This window comes from Thalia democratica, chromosome 5, assembly GCF_965202585.1.
Source record: "Thalia democratica chromosome 5, ktThaDemo2.hap1.1, whole genome shotgun sequence".
NCBI classification, from domain to species: Eukaryota; Metazoa; Chordata; class Thaliacea; order Salpida; family Salpidae; genus Thalia; species Thalia democratica.
In genome coordinates this window covers 54804850-54824738 of record NC_139169.1, presented here as the reverse complement: position 1 = coordinate 54824738, position 19889 = coordinate 54804850, and the positions used below count along the sequence as shown (strand labels likewise).

General features: G+C 25.0%; 1 protein-coding gene across 1 annotated transcript; it reads right to left on the bottom strand.

The window, feature by feature from the left end:
* Window positions 1-9932: 9932 nt before the first annotated feature.
* Window positions 9933-12341, bottom strand: LOC145836199 (uncharacterized). Its single transcript, XM_082944017.1, has 4 exons — window positions 12167-12341; window positions 11457-11522; window positions 10969-11107; window positions 9933-10538 (listed from the first exon to the last, which is right to left on the bottom strand). Exons 1-4 carry the CDS (start codon window positions 12297-12299, stop codon window positions 10352-10354), a joined length of 525 nt encoding a protein of 174 aa, XP_082800143.1. The 5' UTR covers window positions 12300-12341; the 3' UTR covers window positions 9933-10351.
* Between the last annotated feature and the right edge of the window lie 7548 nt (window positions 12342-19889).

Genomic DNA, 19889 nt, shown 5'->3' with positions numbered 1-19889 from the left:
GTTTATTTTTATTTATTTTATTTAAACACGACATAAGTTAAGTAAAAAATTATATTTATTATTAATTTTACGTTAAAGAGCAACTAAAAAAGTACAAACTTGGGTTTTTGGTAAAACTTGCATACTCAAAAGGAAGTGCATACCAAAAAAGTGCGTGCTCAAGAGAAAGGTGACTGTGTATTATAAAATTTAAACGTACTTAGTTTACGATAAGTTTTAACTGAATTAAATGTGATCGCAAAAATTAAAAGCTTTCTAAAGTAAAACAACTTTTATCGCTAAAAATCTTACAATTTATTGTAATAAGCTTAAAAATAGTTTTTTATGTATTACATGTTATAAATAATAGTATAAACAATGAACTTCACCGCACGATCTACAACAACAGCATCCGAGACAATCCTACGACCGCTACGGTCGTAGGATTGTCTCGGATGCTGTTGTTGTAGATCGTGCGGTGAAGTTCATTGTTTATATTCGATGGCATAAAACATCTCAACTTGTTGACGATGGCCGAAATAAATACTGGCTATAAATAATAGTACAAACGTAATAATCAAAGAAATTACATATAAAAAGAAAAATTAAATGCCATAAATACATCATTTTAAGTTAGTTGTTTAGAATAACTTTTATTTATTTTATCTTTTTAAACAGAAAATGTAAAAATTTGTACAGCTTAAAATTTCATTATACAGTAATACTTCATTTGCTAATTAAAATAGCTTTGATTATTAAAAAAACTAAACAAAGTATTATAGCAAGTAAAAACCTTTAAAAACTTTTAAAACTGGTTTACTTTGTTAAAGATTTGTTTAAAAATGTAGTAAATTTAAGATACATGCTTTATAATTTTTCTAAATACGAGGTTAAAGTTTGTACATATTTAAATACAAACTGGTATAACAGATCTTTAGTTGCAAAATAGAATATATAATAAAAAAATTGAATAATGTTGACTTTGTTCAAAATAATACTTTATTTGATAAGTAGAAAATAATAACTTAGATTTAGTTTATTTCTATATATAAATAATAAATGATAAAACTTTAAATAAAAGAAAAAATAATTATTAGGTACATGTGTATAAGAACGTATGTAAGTAGTAGTAACTAAAGTTTGAAGAACTAAATACTTTTTGTATATAAATTTAACAAACTGATTATGTTTTTCTACTTGGTACAATTAAATGCAAAATGTTTTAATTAAAAAGTAATTTGTGGTAAGCTTTGCATATAAAAACCGTATTCAATAAAGTCTGGTAAACAATCCATTAAGTAACAACAATAGCTTATATGTGTCTGATTTTTTAAAGATTAAAGTCTAATTATACAATATAAAATATGGATGGCTGTCAAATTTCCACGAGCGTACAAAATTGCACGAGGGGACAAAATTGTACGAGGGCACTGAATTGCACGAAGATAATTTTGCACGAGCTGAAAGTTTTGCACGGGTTGAATATGTTTTTTAATAATTTTATGAATTAGTTTTTTTTTTTACTTTCACTGTTACTCTTCATCCTTACCCTCGGTCGATAACGTTTTTTATTTTTTTTTTTAAGTATTATTTTTTATTTTTTACTTTACTTTTATTTCTAACTATCAATGTTACCCCTAACCCTTAGTCTCGGTCAGTAACTTTTTATTTCTTTTTGTTTGTTTATTAATTTATCTTTAGTTTTTTTTTCTGTTTTATTTATTTATTTTTTGTTTGTTTTTACTCTCGTGCAAAAATGACCCTCCGTGCAAAATTGTAACTTATGCAAAATTGACCCTTGGTGCAAAGTTGTCTTCGTGAAATTTTTTCCCCTCGTGCAATTTTGTCTGCTCGTGCAAACTTATCTTCGTGCAAAAGTATCTTCGTGCAATTTAGTGCGCCTGTGCAATTTTGTTTTCGTGCAATTTCGACCCATTCACATATAAGATATATACTTATATTAACTAAATACATTGTTTAATACATTTAAATGAACATTTAATAAACTTAATGGTATTTATTAATGAACACTAAAGTAATTTTAAAGAATATAAAAGCTTGAAGATTTTATTAAAAATGCTATATCGCTAAAACTTACCAACAAATATTACTTAGTACTCTCTTTTCAAACACATTGATAAACTTAAATACACTTTTATAAATATACTTAATTCGTAGTTAAATGTTTAGTTAGTATTTAATTAAATATATCTTCTGAAAAATATCTCGAACATATTTAAACTTGTTTAATGCAATTTATTGACATAAAAAAGCAACAAATAGCTGTGAATAACAGTAAAAAAAACATGCTAAGTAAAAAACTAATTTATGATACAACATCACATAAAATCTTTATGGTCTTTCTCATAAAAACCCAAAACGTAAGTAAACTGCAACGTTTTTTGATTAGAGTGAAAGAGTGAAACAAGTATTTAAAAAAAAAAAAAAAAATAACTAAACAAAAAACTTTTTTAAATACTTACTTTGAATACTTTCAAGAAATGCATACTTAACAGGAAATGCATACCTGAAAAGCACCAGTTTTAAAAATTTCAATTTGAACAGAAAGTTTTTGACTTAAAAGTGCGCACTCAGAAATATTTTTACTGCAAAATTTTTATAATTTGTTAGTGGTTTATTGAACAAAAACGAAAAATTGCTCAAAGTTTTTTGGTTCAAGGACCTGGATACGCGAAAAGATCTCTCGGTCATCGATGATTTGTAAGTTACCCAACTGCAAGGATTTATTTTTGATTACGACGTTTAATATTTGAATATAATTAGCAATGTTTTATATTATTTGTTAGTTTAATGTTACTTAAGTATTAGACTTTGACAGCTTGAATGTTTAATACAACTACAGTGGAAATTTATTAACATAAAATTCTATGAGCTGTAGTTCTGTAAGAGCTGTATCTATCAAAACAGGTTAAGCAATTAGAGTTTTCTCTACGTAAATAAGCTTTTTATTCGTTCCCTATACTTTCACGTCTATTTTATATAATATAGTGCTTTTACTAACTTAAAAATTTTCTATATAGAAGAACACACATGCAGTTCTTTATAGCTTTTTAATATTCAAAAAACTTTCCAAACATTTTTTAACACAAACTTATTTTATCAGAAAAATATTGAATGTACATAAGTGTTTTATAACTATCAATTTGTATAGTTTGCAGTTTATATTATACTTAATAATTTAGACTATTATCAGTCAATAATTTCTTTTAAACTCATCAGTTTTAAAAACTGCAATATTTAAGATAACTTCCTCAGATAAAAACTTTTTTCTTAGAAAAGTTAATAAAATACATGATTAAAACTGCGCAATCGTAAACATATAAATTTAATAGCTGCGCAATCGTAAACAAGAAGAGCAAAAAAATAAAAACGTTAAACACTTAGCTACACATAAATCTACCTTTATTCATATAACTAAAAAGCTAAACATTTATTTAAAAACTACAACTAGTGCTTTATCGGATACACGAATTTCGAATTCGGCAAGATTTGGATCCAGATACTTTTAAATTGGGATCCTAAAGGTTTAAATTTCTTGTAATATACTTATAGTACATACAATAACTAATTTTTATATTATTATAACTATAATATTAGTAATTATAACTTGAAAAGATTTAAAACTATTAAAAATAGTTTTCAAATTTCTGATTTAATTAAACTTAAGGCTATTTGTATTTTGTTAAGAAAACCTAAATTGTGTTAACATAAAGATTTTGATTATACTGTTTCGTTGTTTTCATAAATTGTTTTATAAGTTGTTACTTGTTTTGTTAATTTTTAGTTGCATTGTAATTAGAAGTACTTATGTATTGTTAATTACCATTTGCTTTATTATTATTACTTTTACGTTAATTACATTTTCACTATATAAGCTAGATTTCAAACATTATATTTATTGCTTAGTATACAGCTAGTAAAATAAGCATGAAATATATATTGTTCTAAAATTTGAGTCCTATGTATATTTTTTAAGTTAATTTATTATATTATTATTTACTTATATAGTAAAAAAATTTGAATAAATTTTTGAACGTAATAGTAAATAAATTCATTAGTATTGCTTGAATATATTTTTTAAACAACGAACAAAAAACATACGTTTTGCTAAAAAAAAATCAAAACTACTTACACAAGATCTTAGTTAAAATTTTTTGATAGGCGTGCTAGCTACATTAACGATAAACTTGTATTTTTGTTGTTTGTATGCTCTTAAATAGATTAAATATTGAACCAGAAACGCTTAAGAAAAATAAAAAAATCACAAAAAATGTTTAAAAAAAACGTTTAACTTGAAATTAAAATTTGGCTGTTATAACAAATGAATTAAAAAGTTAAATTTCGCAAGTTTTTAAAATTACAAAACATAGTGTTAGTACATATAACAAAAAAAAAACAAGTAACTATTATAAAAAAGAAACATACTATTAGCTATAGTAGATGCCTAGAATAGTAGAAAATAAAACTCAACTGTAATTTAAAGTTTCTAAATCTTACTAAGGACTAAGCTTTTACCATTAAAAAAAAAATAACTAAGAGGCTGTATAAAATTTTAAAACGAGCTACAATTGCAAAAGACCTCTCTACACTCTTATACTACAAAAAAAACTGTTTTAATTTTTACAAGTTGTGGTGGAAAAATAAAAGCTTTTCGTCGTTTTTTGAAAGAAATCAATTACGCTTTTATTCGTATAAATTACCAGTTTGAGAAAATAATCTTTCAAAATATACAAATAGAAAACTGCAGTGATAAACGAAGTATAAGATGAATAAGTGAGAACGGTCATGCAAGTAAATAAATATAAACATATTTCTAAGTACTTATTATATTTAAAAGTCTAATAAAAATATTTTGTCACAGTTTTTTACTGAAATTTCTAATTCAAAGGTCGGAAGTTATAAATTTAATATAAATCGCTGGGCTAGAAATTTTTCTTAAAATATTGACTTCGAACCACAGTTTTTCAAAAAAAGTTTATTACATAACTAATAAAAACAATGATGCATTATATATAATAATATAATTTGAATGTGTTAAACTGTATGCTTCTGTTTTTTTATGAAAATAATAAAAAAAATGCAATTTAAATATCTATTTTATAACCAGGTTTCAGATTGAAAAAAAAATCTGCCCTTGTCAAATATTAACAAAATAGTAAAATAGTAATTTTGAAGCTACATAAAATATATAATACTTTAATATATACCTTCTGTTTATATGAAGTTGTAAAGTTTGTTTTCATATAATATATGCATTATTCTATTAAAAATATTATTGCAGTTTTATCTACTTTTACATTGTAATATACAATAATCTTAACTTTTTTCAACTAGTAAGGCGCTAAAGACCTGTAAAGATTTTTACAACCTTAAGGTTTTTCAGTTGTTAGAGAATAACTTAGGTATAAAAATTCTAGTGATATACCGGATTCAAAATTTTTGATCTGGTCGGATCCGGGTAATGTTATCGAAATAGGATCTAGATCTGGATATTTTTTTTTTAACTAGTATCCGGCTGGAACCAGATAATACTTAAAGTTATGATCTAACCGGATTCGGTGGATCACTCAACAACCTTCAAGCTAGATTTAAAAATACTTATACGTTAGTTTGTTTACAAAAAGTTGCCATGAAAAATAATTTTTTGTTTATAAAAACTATAACCGGACTTTGCAGTGACTTTAGAAAAAATATTGTTAAAAAACATTAGTACGTAATATTAAATTAGGCTACATTATCAAAAAACGTATGTAGCGGTGAACATTTTACTAAAACTATTTAAGAGGCAACAAATAATTAAACTTGAGTACAAAAGGGTTGATCATTTCTAATCGATCATCTGAACACAACCTTCGGTAGACTGAGACCGGTTTCGTCCTTATTAGGACTATTCGCTGAAGCCTCGTTGAGCACTTGAAGCTCGGAGGTGACGTGCAGGCGAAAAGGTAAAGGGGAATTCCAACTAGAGAAAGTTGTCCGTTTCGGTGACGACGGTAAACTAGAGTTGAGCTTAGGTGTCTAGTGTTTTCGAAACGCTCGGCAGATGGTAGAGTCTGGAGAACTGGTAAAATGTTGCGACGTTTTCCGGGGTCATCTTGTCTTTTATGATGTGGTATATTTAAAAGTCAGCATCATGATGAAGCGTAGTACTAATTTTAAGCTTAAAATGACTTTGCAACTTTCTTTTAGCAAATGGCCTAGGAAGGAAAGCTGTTTTTTTAAAGATTTTTTAGCATTAGTTCACATAAGTAATAAAAATTCTAATTAGATTGTTTAAAGTAAAATTAGAGTAAAAATATTAAATTTGTTAGATGTTTTTTGATTTTTTCCAAACTAGTGTAACTACTTCTAATGAACTAAAAGACGTTATATATTTACTAACTATTAAGTAACTTTTTTATAATAAGTTTTTAAGAAAAAGAGAAGTTACCTGTTTGATCAAATTTGAGGCACTCTTCGTTGTTGCCTTTCAAAACATCATTTTGGGACGCACTTAAAAAATCATCACTACTAAATAAAGTATTTGAGTGACAATTACGTAGAGTCTTACGAGTAATAGTTAAAGCTGTTAACTTTGTCAACACATTACCCATAACTTTTATACTGTAAAAATTGAAGTTAAGTAAATAACAGTTATTTGTTTTTAAATTTTGCATCTAATGAAACATTTGATTGCATTAAAAGTATTTAGGTCCTTAATTAAAAGGCTGTTGATTATAAGTATTATGTCTAACAGAGTTAAAAATTATTATAAATAAGAAATAAGATTCTATATTTTTGTAATCTACAATTTAACAAGTTTAAAATTTTCTTCTAAAGAACTTCTGTTTAATTAGCATTATTATTTAAATCATACTTAGTTAGCTGTAATTGTGATTTATTTAAAATATGCAAGCTACTTAGTTTAGTATAAGGCCAACAGTAAGAAAAAGTCAACGAAGTCTTGTAAGTATTAATATTTTACAAACTTTATAAAATGTAATTTCAGTGCCGTGTCTTTCTTCTATAGTGACATCGAATAGCTTACTGTTATAGTTGCTATTAGCTTTGATTCAAACTTTTCCTTGTTTGTAAAGCACTGATTTTTCTGCATTAATTTTTATTCTAATTTTTTGATCTTCTATCTTATCATACAATTTCCCAAGATTTATTGCTTTTCTTACTGTAAATACTGTAAATGCTGATACCGGAGTAAAAATTGATAATGTCGAATTTAAGTAGTTTACATTTCACTTTTCTATATTTATAAATTATGTTAAAACCTTGTCAGAGCTTACCCATTGACATTAACAAGCAATTTTCTGCTTCGTATTTTCTTGTATATATATTAAATCTTTCTCATCATCATCTTTTAAGATAATAAAAAATTGTTTTAGTTGGAGGATGTTTATTCTGTCATCTAGCTTAAGCTTTTTTTACAACTTTTAATGATTTTGTGTTTGTTTCATCAATTTTTCTACTATTGCATTTCTTGTATTCTTCAATTACTTTCTTCAATAGAAAATTTGCTGTATTTTTCTTTTGGGATTCGGTAGTAATTAGTAGTTTAGTCTGCCTTAAAATATTTTTTCATGTTTTGATCTTTTTTATGTCGGCCTCTTTTTTTGCTGGAATTTGTCGTTTGCATTTATGTTTTTTAAATCTTTAGCCAAGTTGGACATATCGTTTTTGTATACCTTCAACGCGTTTACTAGTTTAGGTGTGAATCTAGATTTAAACCCGTAGGTTTCTTTAAAAATTTTAATGCGTGGGCTTTGTTCTTCGGTGCAAAAGAACATTTAAAAAGTTTGTTGTTACTGATGATCACTTGTATGTTACCAATGTGAAACTTAAGTTTAGCAATAAACTTAAATCACCAGTAAATCGTGTATAGTGTTAATTATATAAAACTTAAGAAAGCAATAAAATATTCGTTGAAAGTAAATATTTTTGTAGATTTAAAATAGGAGATTGAAAAGAAAAAAAAAGCATCATCTATTTTAAGACAAAAAAAAACCTTTGGAAAGTAGTTTTAAAAAAATATCATTTAACTATATTGTTAAAATCATACTTTACTACATACATCATACACTGACTAGACCAAGGTTTCCAAAACTTTTGTTTCATAAAGCCCCTTTTTGAAGAAATTAAAAAAAAGCCACAGTCCCCTTAATACGCTTACTATTTTTTTTTTACTTTTTAGCTACAGGATATCTAGCATAAATTTCAAATAATGGTCTAATGGCCACCCTTACTTTTCACGGCCATGTGGCCCACTTTGGGAATCCCTGTGATGAGGCAATCCTTATTAACAGTTATAGCTATTAAAATAGTATAATATTAAGCTTTAAATGCATCGAAGTATTTAGTGAACCTTAAAATAAAAGCTGTTATTTATAAAAATATTATTAAAAAGAAAAAACTAATAGTTAAGTCAGTTTAATAATTAAATAAATACTTATAAGTATAGTTATCAAGCTCAAATTAATTCAATGATGCAACAAAGTATTATAGTGTAGAGGTCAAATTTTATCTATCTTCAAAATTACAAACACTTTTATTTATATAGTTTATAAAATTTTTGCATAAATAACATTCAATTCGTATAAACAACCTTTTTTTTTTGTTTTAGCTTGTTTATAATAAACTACTCTAATACACTTTACTAAATGTGGTTTGATTTCACGACTCGAAAGCATAACTTAAATTCAAAATTCTTTGTAACATATATAATATAAGTAGCTTTTCTTTAAAAACAAATAAATTTTTAAGCAACTGTTTTACATATTTTACATGAGAATGTTTTAATTTGCAAAACATTTTTTCATAACATTTCAAACTTAATTATAAATAGTACTTTATTTCATTATTTTAACAATTGCTAAAAAAATAAGTTTAAAGTTTACCATAAAATATGTTTTACCTCTTTTGGTAGAACTTAGTTTTTGTTTTATTTCTTAAAAATAGTTTTATTAATGCTTAGTTATTTCAAAAGTTTTTTATTTTTTATATTAAGATAAAAAGATTGAAATAAACATAAGAAATATCTTTTGAAATATGCCAGTAGCTAGTAAGCATTTAATAATTAATTTTAGCGTATCTAGTCCGATCATTATGACTTGTCTTAAATCATCCAAAAATTTGTTTAAAAATACTTAACTTATATAAAATATGTCTATGTAAGCTTAAAAATACACTCGTTGTTTAATTGTGAGTAACCAAACTTTTTGTTTGTTTGATAAATAATTTTTCATAATGTTGTTGTTAAAACTTAAACTAACTTTAGCATAAACTTCAATCACAAAGGCGGTCTGAGAATACTTTAGTTGACAAAGCTTGGTCTGTTACTTTTAAAAACCTAATGACACCTGTTAAATAGCCTAAACCAGTGCTTCTGAACCTTTTTCTAATGGCGGAACCCTTTACCAAAGTTCAACTTTTCCGCGGAACCCCTAATTTTAATTTTACATAAAATGTTTAATTAAATAAATGTTCTTTTTTAAATTTCGAAAGGCTTCGCGGAACCCTAGGGTTCCGCGGAACCCCATTTCAGAAGCACTGGCCTAAACAATTTAGTTTTAACTTTTTGTCCGTAAGCATTTTAAGCTTTAATAATTTCACTTTTTTTAGTCAGATTTTTCTGTTAAAAATTTATCTATAGTTTTTTAAGCTACTCCTCATAGTCTGACTCAAAAAACGTTTAAATTTTTTTTAAATTTCTGTTCACTAAATGTTCGCATAATTTATATATAACTCAACTTTTTGGGACTAAATCAAAAAAATTTAAAGTTGTTAGTTATTCAAAAAAGTATAAAAAACTAATCGATAACTATTGTCTAACGTTGAAAAGACACTTTTTTATACTGAAGAATGAAAAAACTTTTGAAAGTATCATTGTAGAAATATACATCTAAATTTAAACTTTTCACTTTAACATACAAATTTAGGTAAGTTTACGAATATTTATTACAGACACTTTAAAAAACGCCGAAAATTTCTTTAAAAAAACCTTGTTAAAATGACAAATAATTTAAAAGACAAAAACTTATAGATCTTTTTTCGAAATAATTTTATCAAATGTCGCAAAAATTTCAAATACATGTTATAAAACACTCAGTAAAACAAATAAAAATATGCACAATAACAAAAAAGAGTCTTAAAATGATAAAAATAGATTGCAAATTTTAATCGATTTTTATAAATATTTTACTAAAATGTATCTTTAAAGCGTTCAAAAAAGACTTGTAGCAATCTTAAAGTAATAATAGGCTTTGCTTAGTTTTAAGTTTCTTTTTGGGTAAATAACTGTTTATGAAAATTAACACTTCTTTTAAATTTGACAAAGTAAGATCGTTAAATTTCAAATTGCTTTTTAACAATGTTTTCTTGGCTGCTGTAAGTTAGAGCGTAACTTGTTAAAGTTTAATTTTTTATGTCTTAGATGTTTTCCGTACTGAGAGTTTTTCTTTTGCTGACGATGCTTAATACCAAGTACTTGTTTATATGTTTGATGTTTCATTTCATTTGTCACTTTGTACATTTGATTTGTCTTCATCTCACTTAAAAATATAAAAACATCACGTTGTAATACTTACCGTTTAGGAGCTTATACATTTATTGAATACTTGTTTTTTTAAGCCTACATCTTGTTTAATTTTTATTTATTTATAAGTATAGCAATAAATTGTTCCATCGGATTAGGACTCTATCAACATACAAATTTAAATGTTAGAATTTTTAAGTGACATAATTTTTTTTTTCAATTAAATAAAAATCACGATTTAGACTTGGATTAACTTAAGATTTTATTATGAAAAAAGTGTTTAAGAATATCAAAAACATTCTATTGTAATGACTTAAAAAAAACCTATTAGGGCGTTATACTTTTAGAAAATTAAGGTTAAAATCTCAGAAATCAACTAAGAATTAATACATACCATACCAAAACGAATGCATAAAAGTAAAAAAACTACTAAAAACATAACCAACTTTTCAACAATTTTAAAGTTTTCAGAAATATTGTTTTGTTTTTCTTTAAGTTGTGTAGGTGCGAAAACTGAAGGATGCTCTATCAACAAGTTTTCTCTTTTTCGGACTTCTGGTGATTCTGATTGTAACTTAACAACACCTGTTATATTCAAAAAAATACTTTTCAAACAATTTACCCTTTGTTTCTTTCAAAAGTAAGCAGCGTATATTATCAAATATTCGATCCAATTAGATAAAACAAAATTATAAGTTGTAAAAAAGTTAAGTACTAAACAAATGTAAAACATCTCATATTATAAAAGCTTTATTTTGAAATACTAGTAGTTTATTATAGCAAACTTTTGTGTGAAAAATAACTTTTTATTATCTAACAACTTTTAAACATTGAAGTTTTTTTTTCTGTTATAACAAAGTTTAAAAGTTTTTAAATTTAAAATGAGTTGGTGGGCACAGCTAAGAAAAAAAGATTAATTAAGCTTTTAACAAACCTGAATTAAAACTACAAGGTGACAAGGACAACTCCCATGAAGATTCCGACGGAGTTTTTGAGTTTTCTTAAAAGTTTTCGGTATTAATGTTGTGTCTTTATAAATCTTATAAGGTTATAGTACAACAATTTAATATTTGTGATTTAAACCGAAACTGATGGTTTTATTCACCTTTGTTTTTTTTTGTTACTTTAACTAAATTTGATTACTAACATATTACTAATTTTAAGTTTTTCACGGTGCTTTAAAAACAAACAATTAGTATAAAATATTTTTTTTCGGGTTTATATTTTATATAACCGTATTATTTGATGATCTTATATTTTTTCTGTACAGTGTTTTAAATAAAAATAGGAAAACAATTCATTATTTTCAGGGGCCCTGCAAGCTTCAAAAAGTCAACCAAAAATAAATCTAAATAATTTTAAGACTCATATTAAATATCGTTCTTTTCATAAAGAATTAGTTAGATTTAAAAATGATGAAAAAAATTAGAATCAAAATTAGATTATGTTTTATGGAGAAAATGTATCTATCTACAACGTAATGCTCGTTTGTATTTGAAAGTTTTGCTATAGCTTTACTTATTAGTGATTTTTTGTCACAAAATAGTACAAAATAAGTCTTAATAGTAGTCTCTTTGTAATCAATTTTGATATATTTTCTTATTTATTACTTTTAACATGTTTTACTGATGATTTTTATCAAACCTTTAGAGCTAGACTTTTCAACTAGTTCCCAATCTTCCTCGCTCAACAAATTATTGTTCGTAGATATTTGACAATTTTCCCCCTCAATATTTTCTATTTCATACCCAAAATAGTATGCGATAGTATTGAACATTTGTTTGAGTTTCAGTTAAAAATTATGAAGTATGTTTACTTTAATCTTCACAAAAAAAATATGTTTGTTTTTATTTAAATATAGTTTGTGCTTTCTAAGATTGTACTAATACTTTTAGTAAAAAAAAAACAAAAATAATTCAAACAGTTTACAGAAAAACTGTTGTAAAATATAACAAGACTTGCATTGTTTAATTTTATTTGGTAAGTATTAGTAGCTTTTCTGTAACGAATTCTGCTCACATGTTTATAACTAAAATCTTTATTTATACCACTATTCTTCAATCATTTTTTATTAAAACTGTTTTTTGTATTAAGAAGCCAACAAAAATACAGCTCATAAGCTTGGAAAAAATATCCATGAAAAATAATGTCTTCACATCAACATAAATGTCTTCTAAAACAAACTATATGCTAGGTCAACTAGGAGTGAAAAGAAACAAATGCATTATTGATTTGTAGCGCATACTGTAGCTGTAAAGTAAAAGGCATTTGTGAATCATATTTACCACTCGGTGTCGTCTTTTATGTTATTTGTTATGTGAGCGCTGAAGCGCAGCAGTTGAGTTTCTCTATACTTAATAACAAACGCTTCTTTCTTTCCACTTATGAAACCAACGCTATTTACGGGAAAATGAACTCAATGAAACTTATTTAGCGAATATTTTTTAAACCTGGCCTAGGCAAGAAATCTAAAACAAAAAGCATTTTTAATTTGCCTAGGCAGGATATCTAAAACAGTAAGCATTTCTACTTTGCCTAGGCAAGAAAAAAACAGCATTTTAAATTTGCTAAGGCTAAAAAATTTTCACCAGTTGTATATAAATACTGTATATTAGACAATTTTGTGTTTCGATACAAAAAATATATATGATCTATTTTTTATACTTTTAATTAGTTTTTACACAACTGAAACTATAACCTTTACCCGAAAGAGGTTGTGTTTTAATTTAAAATATTCAAAAAATGTTATACCTTCAAGGTCAGTCTGTGTAATTTTTTATAGTACAATTGTAACTGAAAAATTGTCTTATTAAATAATTTTATAAAAAGAATATTTTGTTTATGTAGATGGTTTTAAGTACTTTGACATATAAAAAATAAGTTTAATTAAAAAGAAAAACAACTACTATCTTTAAGTAATAGTAAACGTTTTAACACCATAAAAATAATTTTGGAAAACCGAACATAAAAGCTAAAACAGGCTTATTAATTTAGAAAGCCTCATAAATATGATAAGATTAAATAGTGTTTTTTATTTTGATATGTTTGTTATTACGTTAATGTTACTATATTATTACTAAACTGAACATATTTTTATTGTTTTGGCCTACAATAAATCTATGTATGTACCTGTTCTGTATATATAAGTTAATTATCAAATTAAAAATAATATGTACAGTGAAGCAGTTAAATAAAATGTAGTTTTCATGTTATGAAAGTTTAAACCACTTTTATATAAAAAAAGCTCTCAAAAAAAAAATTGTGATGATATCATGTAAAAAATACTATTGCTATTTTTTTGCATAATTTTTTGTATTTTAAACCGTATTAGCTTTTTTTAAATATTCAGTTCTAGAAGTAAAATTTTGTACCTAGTTTTTGTATCATCTTTCCTAATAATTTTTTAAAGTAATTGATTTTAAAAACAAAAAACAAACAGCTATGTAAATTGTTGCACAAACAAGTTTACTTTAAGAAAAGTTAACATTTAAAATTATTAGTAAACTCATTTGGTTTTTAATGTTTTAAACTTTAAATACAAGTTTTCAATAAAAAAATTGTCTAAAAATTTGACTTTCCAATATTATTAGTTAACATATTTTATTAATAAGCATATCAAAATTGTATACAGTATACACACTGTTTTATTAACAGTTTTAGTGATAAAGCGCATATTAAAAATAACAAACTAAAGTAAGGTTGGTCATATGACATCTCATCTAAAATTTGAGGGCTTTCAAATATCTGACAAAAATTGTAAACAAAAAAATTTCGTTCCTTATTAAAAGAATTAACAAGGCAGTATTATTTATTTTTTACGTTTTAAGTTTAAATTAAAAAAGTTAAAAATCAAGTTTTCACTGTATACAACACCTGAGCTAGTTTTTGATGTTTGATTTATGTTTTAAAATACTAATTTAAGAAAATAATTATCAATGTCGTTTGGTTAAAAATATAACTTAAAAAATATTATACTTGAATAAGATTTATTTAAGCACTGACGAGGTCCTTGACCGAAACTTAGTTTGTAAGATATATTCTTGAAAGAATAAATTTATTATTTCTCTTCTAGTAGTTCTCTTTATTTGTTTTCTTAATTAAATATTAAAAAATATATAATAAAAGTGAAAGTTTAACTTATTTTAAAACTTTAGGAAAAAACTAAGAACTTTAAAATAATTTTAAAAATAAAAACCAGTAAATAGTCGACTAAAAATGTTAAAAAACTGTATAGTAATAATAACATTAACAATTATTAATTAAAAAAACATCAAAAGTTTGAATGTATTACCGTGTAATACACTAGCTTCATCAAGTTTAAATTCAAACAGTTGTTAGTTTTTATACTGATTAAGAAGCACTATATGAAAAAATGAAATTAGTTTTAAAAGCTTTAAAAGTTTGAAATAGTATTCACTTTTAGTTTAAAATATTTTATATTAATTCAGTTTTTGAATCAAACAGTAAATAGTTTTAATTTGTACTTTCTTTATTGTTTTCATAAAAAGACTCAAAACCGTATTTTGTGCTTGAGACAATGATATGCTGGAAAAAAAAATGAAGAAATTAAATAAGCTATAAGGCCCTATCTCTTAAAAAGCCAATGTTAAATACGCCTCGGACCTTTTTTTGCTCTTCATCGTCAATTCTAGAATATATCGTTTAATTTTTAAACTATTGCCTTTTGCTTCCCCGTTTTTGCAATAGTGACATCCTTAAGTGTGACATATATTGCAGCCAATAGTGACACCGGCCTAGTGTAAATTTTTAAACTATGGCTAAAATAGCCTAAAATTTTTTATTTTCTTTTTTACCGTCAATTTTACAATATATATTTTAAGTTTAAAATATGGCCTCATGCCTCCCTGTAGTCCCTTTGCTGCTAAGCCCCCTTCCTTTTACCCCGTTCAGCTTATGGCTCCTTTTGACACACCCTAAATTAAACTATGTATAACATTGTAATTAATAGCAACGCATACACTGTTTTTATTAATAACTTAGCAATTTATTTTTTATAACAAAAACTTTATGAACCTTTTTTGTTGTACTTTTTTATGGATAACAAAATAGCTTAGCTTTGTAAACTATACAAATAAAGTGGAAAAATTAATTGAGCTAGATATTATTTTTTTTTTTGAAATCTAATTTAAAACATTTTTTCTAAACTTTGGTTGAACAAAATTTAAATCCTTAACGTACAAAATGGCTTTTTAGAATAATATTTTAAAAGTTTTTGAGGTGTTACCCTAATTTAATTTATCATATGTCTACAAATTAGGTTTAAGACAAGAGAAAAAAAAAGATGGTTAAGTTGGAGTCAAATAAACCAAATCTGATATTTTAAAAATAAGAATTCACTTAAGCTAAACATAAACTTTATTTTACTCATTTTTACTTATAAATAACTTTTAAAAGTTAGTAGATAGAACTTAACTTTCAATAAAATGATAAAGTTATCTGTACAGTTTTAATGATAGTTATAAGAAATAAAAGTTTTATAAAAAAATTTAGTACAATTATACAGGCAATATAAAATTCAAAAAGGTAAGACTTAATGTACGACGCGCAGATATTCAAGAGTTTGATTTGTATTAGCTGTTTGTAGATAAAGCTTAATTAGTAACAACCATATTAGCACAAAAAACAAAATATAATTTTTCAATTAAAATCTAAACTTACTATATGATTTTTTCTATACACTGGGTTCTTTTATTCTAATAAAATACTTTAATTTTTAACTTTATTTATTTATTTTATCAATTAAATGTTTGTTTTATACTCTTATAAATTAAAAAAATATATGAAACTTAGTTAACTGCTTTTTATAAAATATATTTCGAAGCTTTTTATTTCTTAGTATAAATAAAGATAAATTTATAACTGAATTAAAACTATTGATAGCCGTTTAATAAAAAAAGTTGTGCTTGGAATAATTAAAACAAATACATTTTACTTAGAGTTATAAATTTGTTTAAAAATAGATGGCTAGTAAGTGTTTTAGATAAAGTTTCTTGCGTAATGTACCAATTTTTTTTTAAATAAAAAAAATTATTTCTTTTAAACTGAGAAAATCTTTTTAAATTTTTTACAGATAAAACACCTCAACGAACTGATGAAGGACATTCAAAGTTGTACTATCAGACAAAAATAAACGATTTAACAAGTGTAATAAATTTAAATGAACTTTTAATAGTATTATAAATAGAAAAACTGTTTTTTTCTTCCTATACGTATCAGATGTTAAACGAAGACATCGAAATACGAGCTGCTTTATGATGGACAGAAGACGATCCTTGATTGAAATAACGTTTATGGAGCAAGTTGGCGTACTTGATCTACAAATACCAGACAAAAGACTACAAAGTTGTTTGACCCATGAATGAGTTAAGAAATTTCATCAATATGAAGCTGATGAATCATTAGTAGGTGATCAATGTGTAATATGGAAGACATTTAAGTTGAGAGAAAATTAAAGCGTCTCGACTGCAAAGGTCAACACGTGTTTTGTCAAGTTTGCATTTAAGGACAGTTTTTAAATCAGCAAACCTATCCGTTATGTAGACACTCTTTCTAAGAATTTTTGAAGAGTTTATTTTTATAGAAATAATTAAAACTGCTAGCAATAAATAAATACAAATTTTAAATTGGGTAAGTTTGTTTATACTAACAATCACATTAGGCAAACAAAATAAACTTAAGTAATTAAGAAAATTTATAAATGACTTTTGATTCTTCAACCACAAACCTGGAATGTAGGTTGTACAAATATGCAAAGCTTCAGTATACTTTCAATAGCGTTACAATAACTTGTTTTAAAAGAAAAGAAATTCAAAGCTTAGTTTAAAATTTTGAATTGTTAAACGAAAAATGTTTGAAACCATCAAAAAAATTGTAAAACTATTTATAAAACAAAATACTATTTGTCATGTCTTAGAACAATTCAATTTTAATTAATAAGGCTAATATAAACTGAATAAATTGTCAACTTATATGTAGTCGAATTAAGGAAATTAATAAATTGCTCAAAAATACTATTTAAAAACGATGAAAAGAAAACTAGTGCAACAGTCTGTATATTATACAAAAAAGAACGACCGCTTGTTTAGTCCTCCATGAGCATTTAGTAATCAATAGAAGATAATAAAAGTGATAAAAACTAAAGGTACGAACAACATTTGTTATAATTAATCATTCCTAAATAGATTAAAGTCTTTTTAAAGGTTAAATGAATCTACTAAAGACCAATTACATGTAAAGAATTTTTATTTATTATTTTATATTCTTTGTTTTTTATTATAATTCTATAAGTATAGTATCATTTTATGCATAAGTTTAAAAAACTAAAATTGTTGTAGTTTATACCTAGTAGCTTAAAAAATGCTTCAAATACTCTTTATTCTTTTTATTAAAAGTAAGTTATCATAGAATTACTCAATGTTTAAAAGTAAATTCAATTGCTAGTAACGATTGAGAGTTACAAAACTTTTAGATGTTTTATTTATGAAAAATACTCCTTTAAAAGTGTTCCATACTGAATTTGATAGCACAGTTTGTAACTATTTTATTGACGTTTTATTTGTGACACGTTTTTACCATACATGACAGGATTTAAGAGTTTTTTCACTCCTCTCAATATTGCTCATTTAAAAGTTTCAAGCATGTCTAACAAAAATAATTCCATATATCAAGCTTTTCAGTAATTTTTTTTTATAATAATGCTTACGTGAAAAATGTAGATTTTTAGTTTACATAAGTGCTTGTTAAAAACAATAGTTTTATTACATTTACATAACTTTAAGTAAATTTTGTGATTTTTATTGCGCATTATAAACTAATCTTAAAATCGCTAAATATTTTATCCTTATATTTTTGAAAGAATAAAACTAAAGCAGAAATTAAGAAATATTATGTTCGTTAGAAAATTCAGCTTATTTTTTAAGTACTTTTAGAAAAACGAATGTTTCTTAGACTGAATTGCAAAACTATATATATAATAGAGTTGGTTTACGGATAATCAATATAATGATAAGTACGATTTAATCAGCTAAAATTAATTTCTTTCAAATTAAGTATAGTTTCAAGTAGGAAAGCTAGCGAGTGGGAACTTGGAAATGAAAATCATGATAAATTTTAGGGGTAATCTGTTGAGTTTTGAAACTTATACTGTATATTCCGATCAACAAAAGTCTAATAGAGCCAAAGCCTGGACTATAGTATACCGTGAGACAAGCTCAAGTTAACAGAATGTTTGATCATCAGACCACAAGTTTTCGTTTATCGTATTCAATATAAGCGTACCAGCTGTCTTGCTTAGTTACAACGTGATAAACGTTGCCCGGCAAAAGACAATCATGACGTCACCACACATTAAACGATTGCACCATATTTCATCATTTTAATCTTTTTGTAATTTCATAACGACAAGTTTTTCGATCGTGACTGACTTATGAGCCCTAAAAGGACAAAAATGGTCTCAGTCTACCGAAGGATTTGTATGAACAAACCATATGTTAACTATATATTCTGCTACTCGTGTGGAAGAGCTAACTAAAAAAAAAGGTTTTTGACATATTTATTGGGAGTTTTGAGCTTGGGGTACACAGACTTCACTCAGTATACATTATATCAATGTTTTTCTGCAATAAAACTGCTTTAATAAATATTATTCGATCGTGCTTGAAAAAGCATTTCTTGTTTGATATGATAGAGCTGTAAGAAAGGGGTATTTAACATAATAGGAAATAAATGATTATTTTCAACTTTAAGCAAAATAGGCATGTGATTCAGTGTTAAAATCTGACGATAAAATAATAATCTAACTATATAGGTACAACCGTACAACTAAGTACTACAATCGATGAGATAACTTTTTTATATTTTCTTAATATTTTTTTTTTAAGTCTAAGGTTTTGTTAATTCAGACTTAGAGTAACTTGATGAAATTAACCACAAAAAAAAAACTAGTGTTTCATGAAGTTTAATTAACAAATAAAAAAATATTTAAAAAAATTCTAATTTGGAAATTACCTAGAGATAATAAAACTTTATGTTTACCTACTATAAAAATATTAACACTAAAAAATTAAACAACAGTTTATTTCAAACAGTTATATTTGAAAAGATGTGTAAGTTATAAGACAAACACTAAAATCATACACGATTACTAGAATGTATAACTAAATATTCTTAAATTAAAACATGAGCTAAGAAAACAAAACTATATGATTTAAACATATAACTGCAAAAATTTATTACCTAAATATTAAATTTTGCTAAAGAAAATTTTAGAATTTTACAAACAATTAAAAAATTTAAAAATAGTTTTTGCGATAAGTTTTATAAAACTTTCATCTTAAAACAACTTGTA

Excerpts from the sequence above, each read along its gene's own strand:
- LOC145836199 (XM_082944017.1), bottom strand. The coding sequence starts at position 12,299 with ATGTTCAATACTATCGCATACTATTTTGGGTATGAAATAGAAAATATT. Across the intron at positions 11,523-12,166 it reads TGAAAAGTCTAGCTCTAAAG|AAAACTCAAAAACTCCGTCG; the intron begins GTTTGATAAAAA and ends AAAACTTTTAAG. Across the intron at positions 11,108-11,456 it reads ACCTTGTAGTTTTAATTCAG|GTGTTGTTAAGTTACAATCA; the intron begins GTTTGTTAAAAG and ends TGAATATAACAG.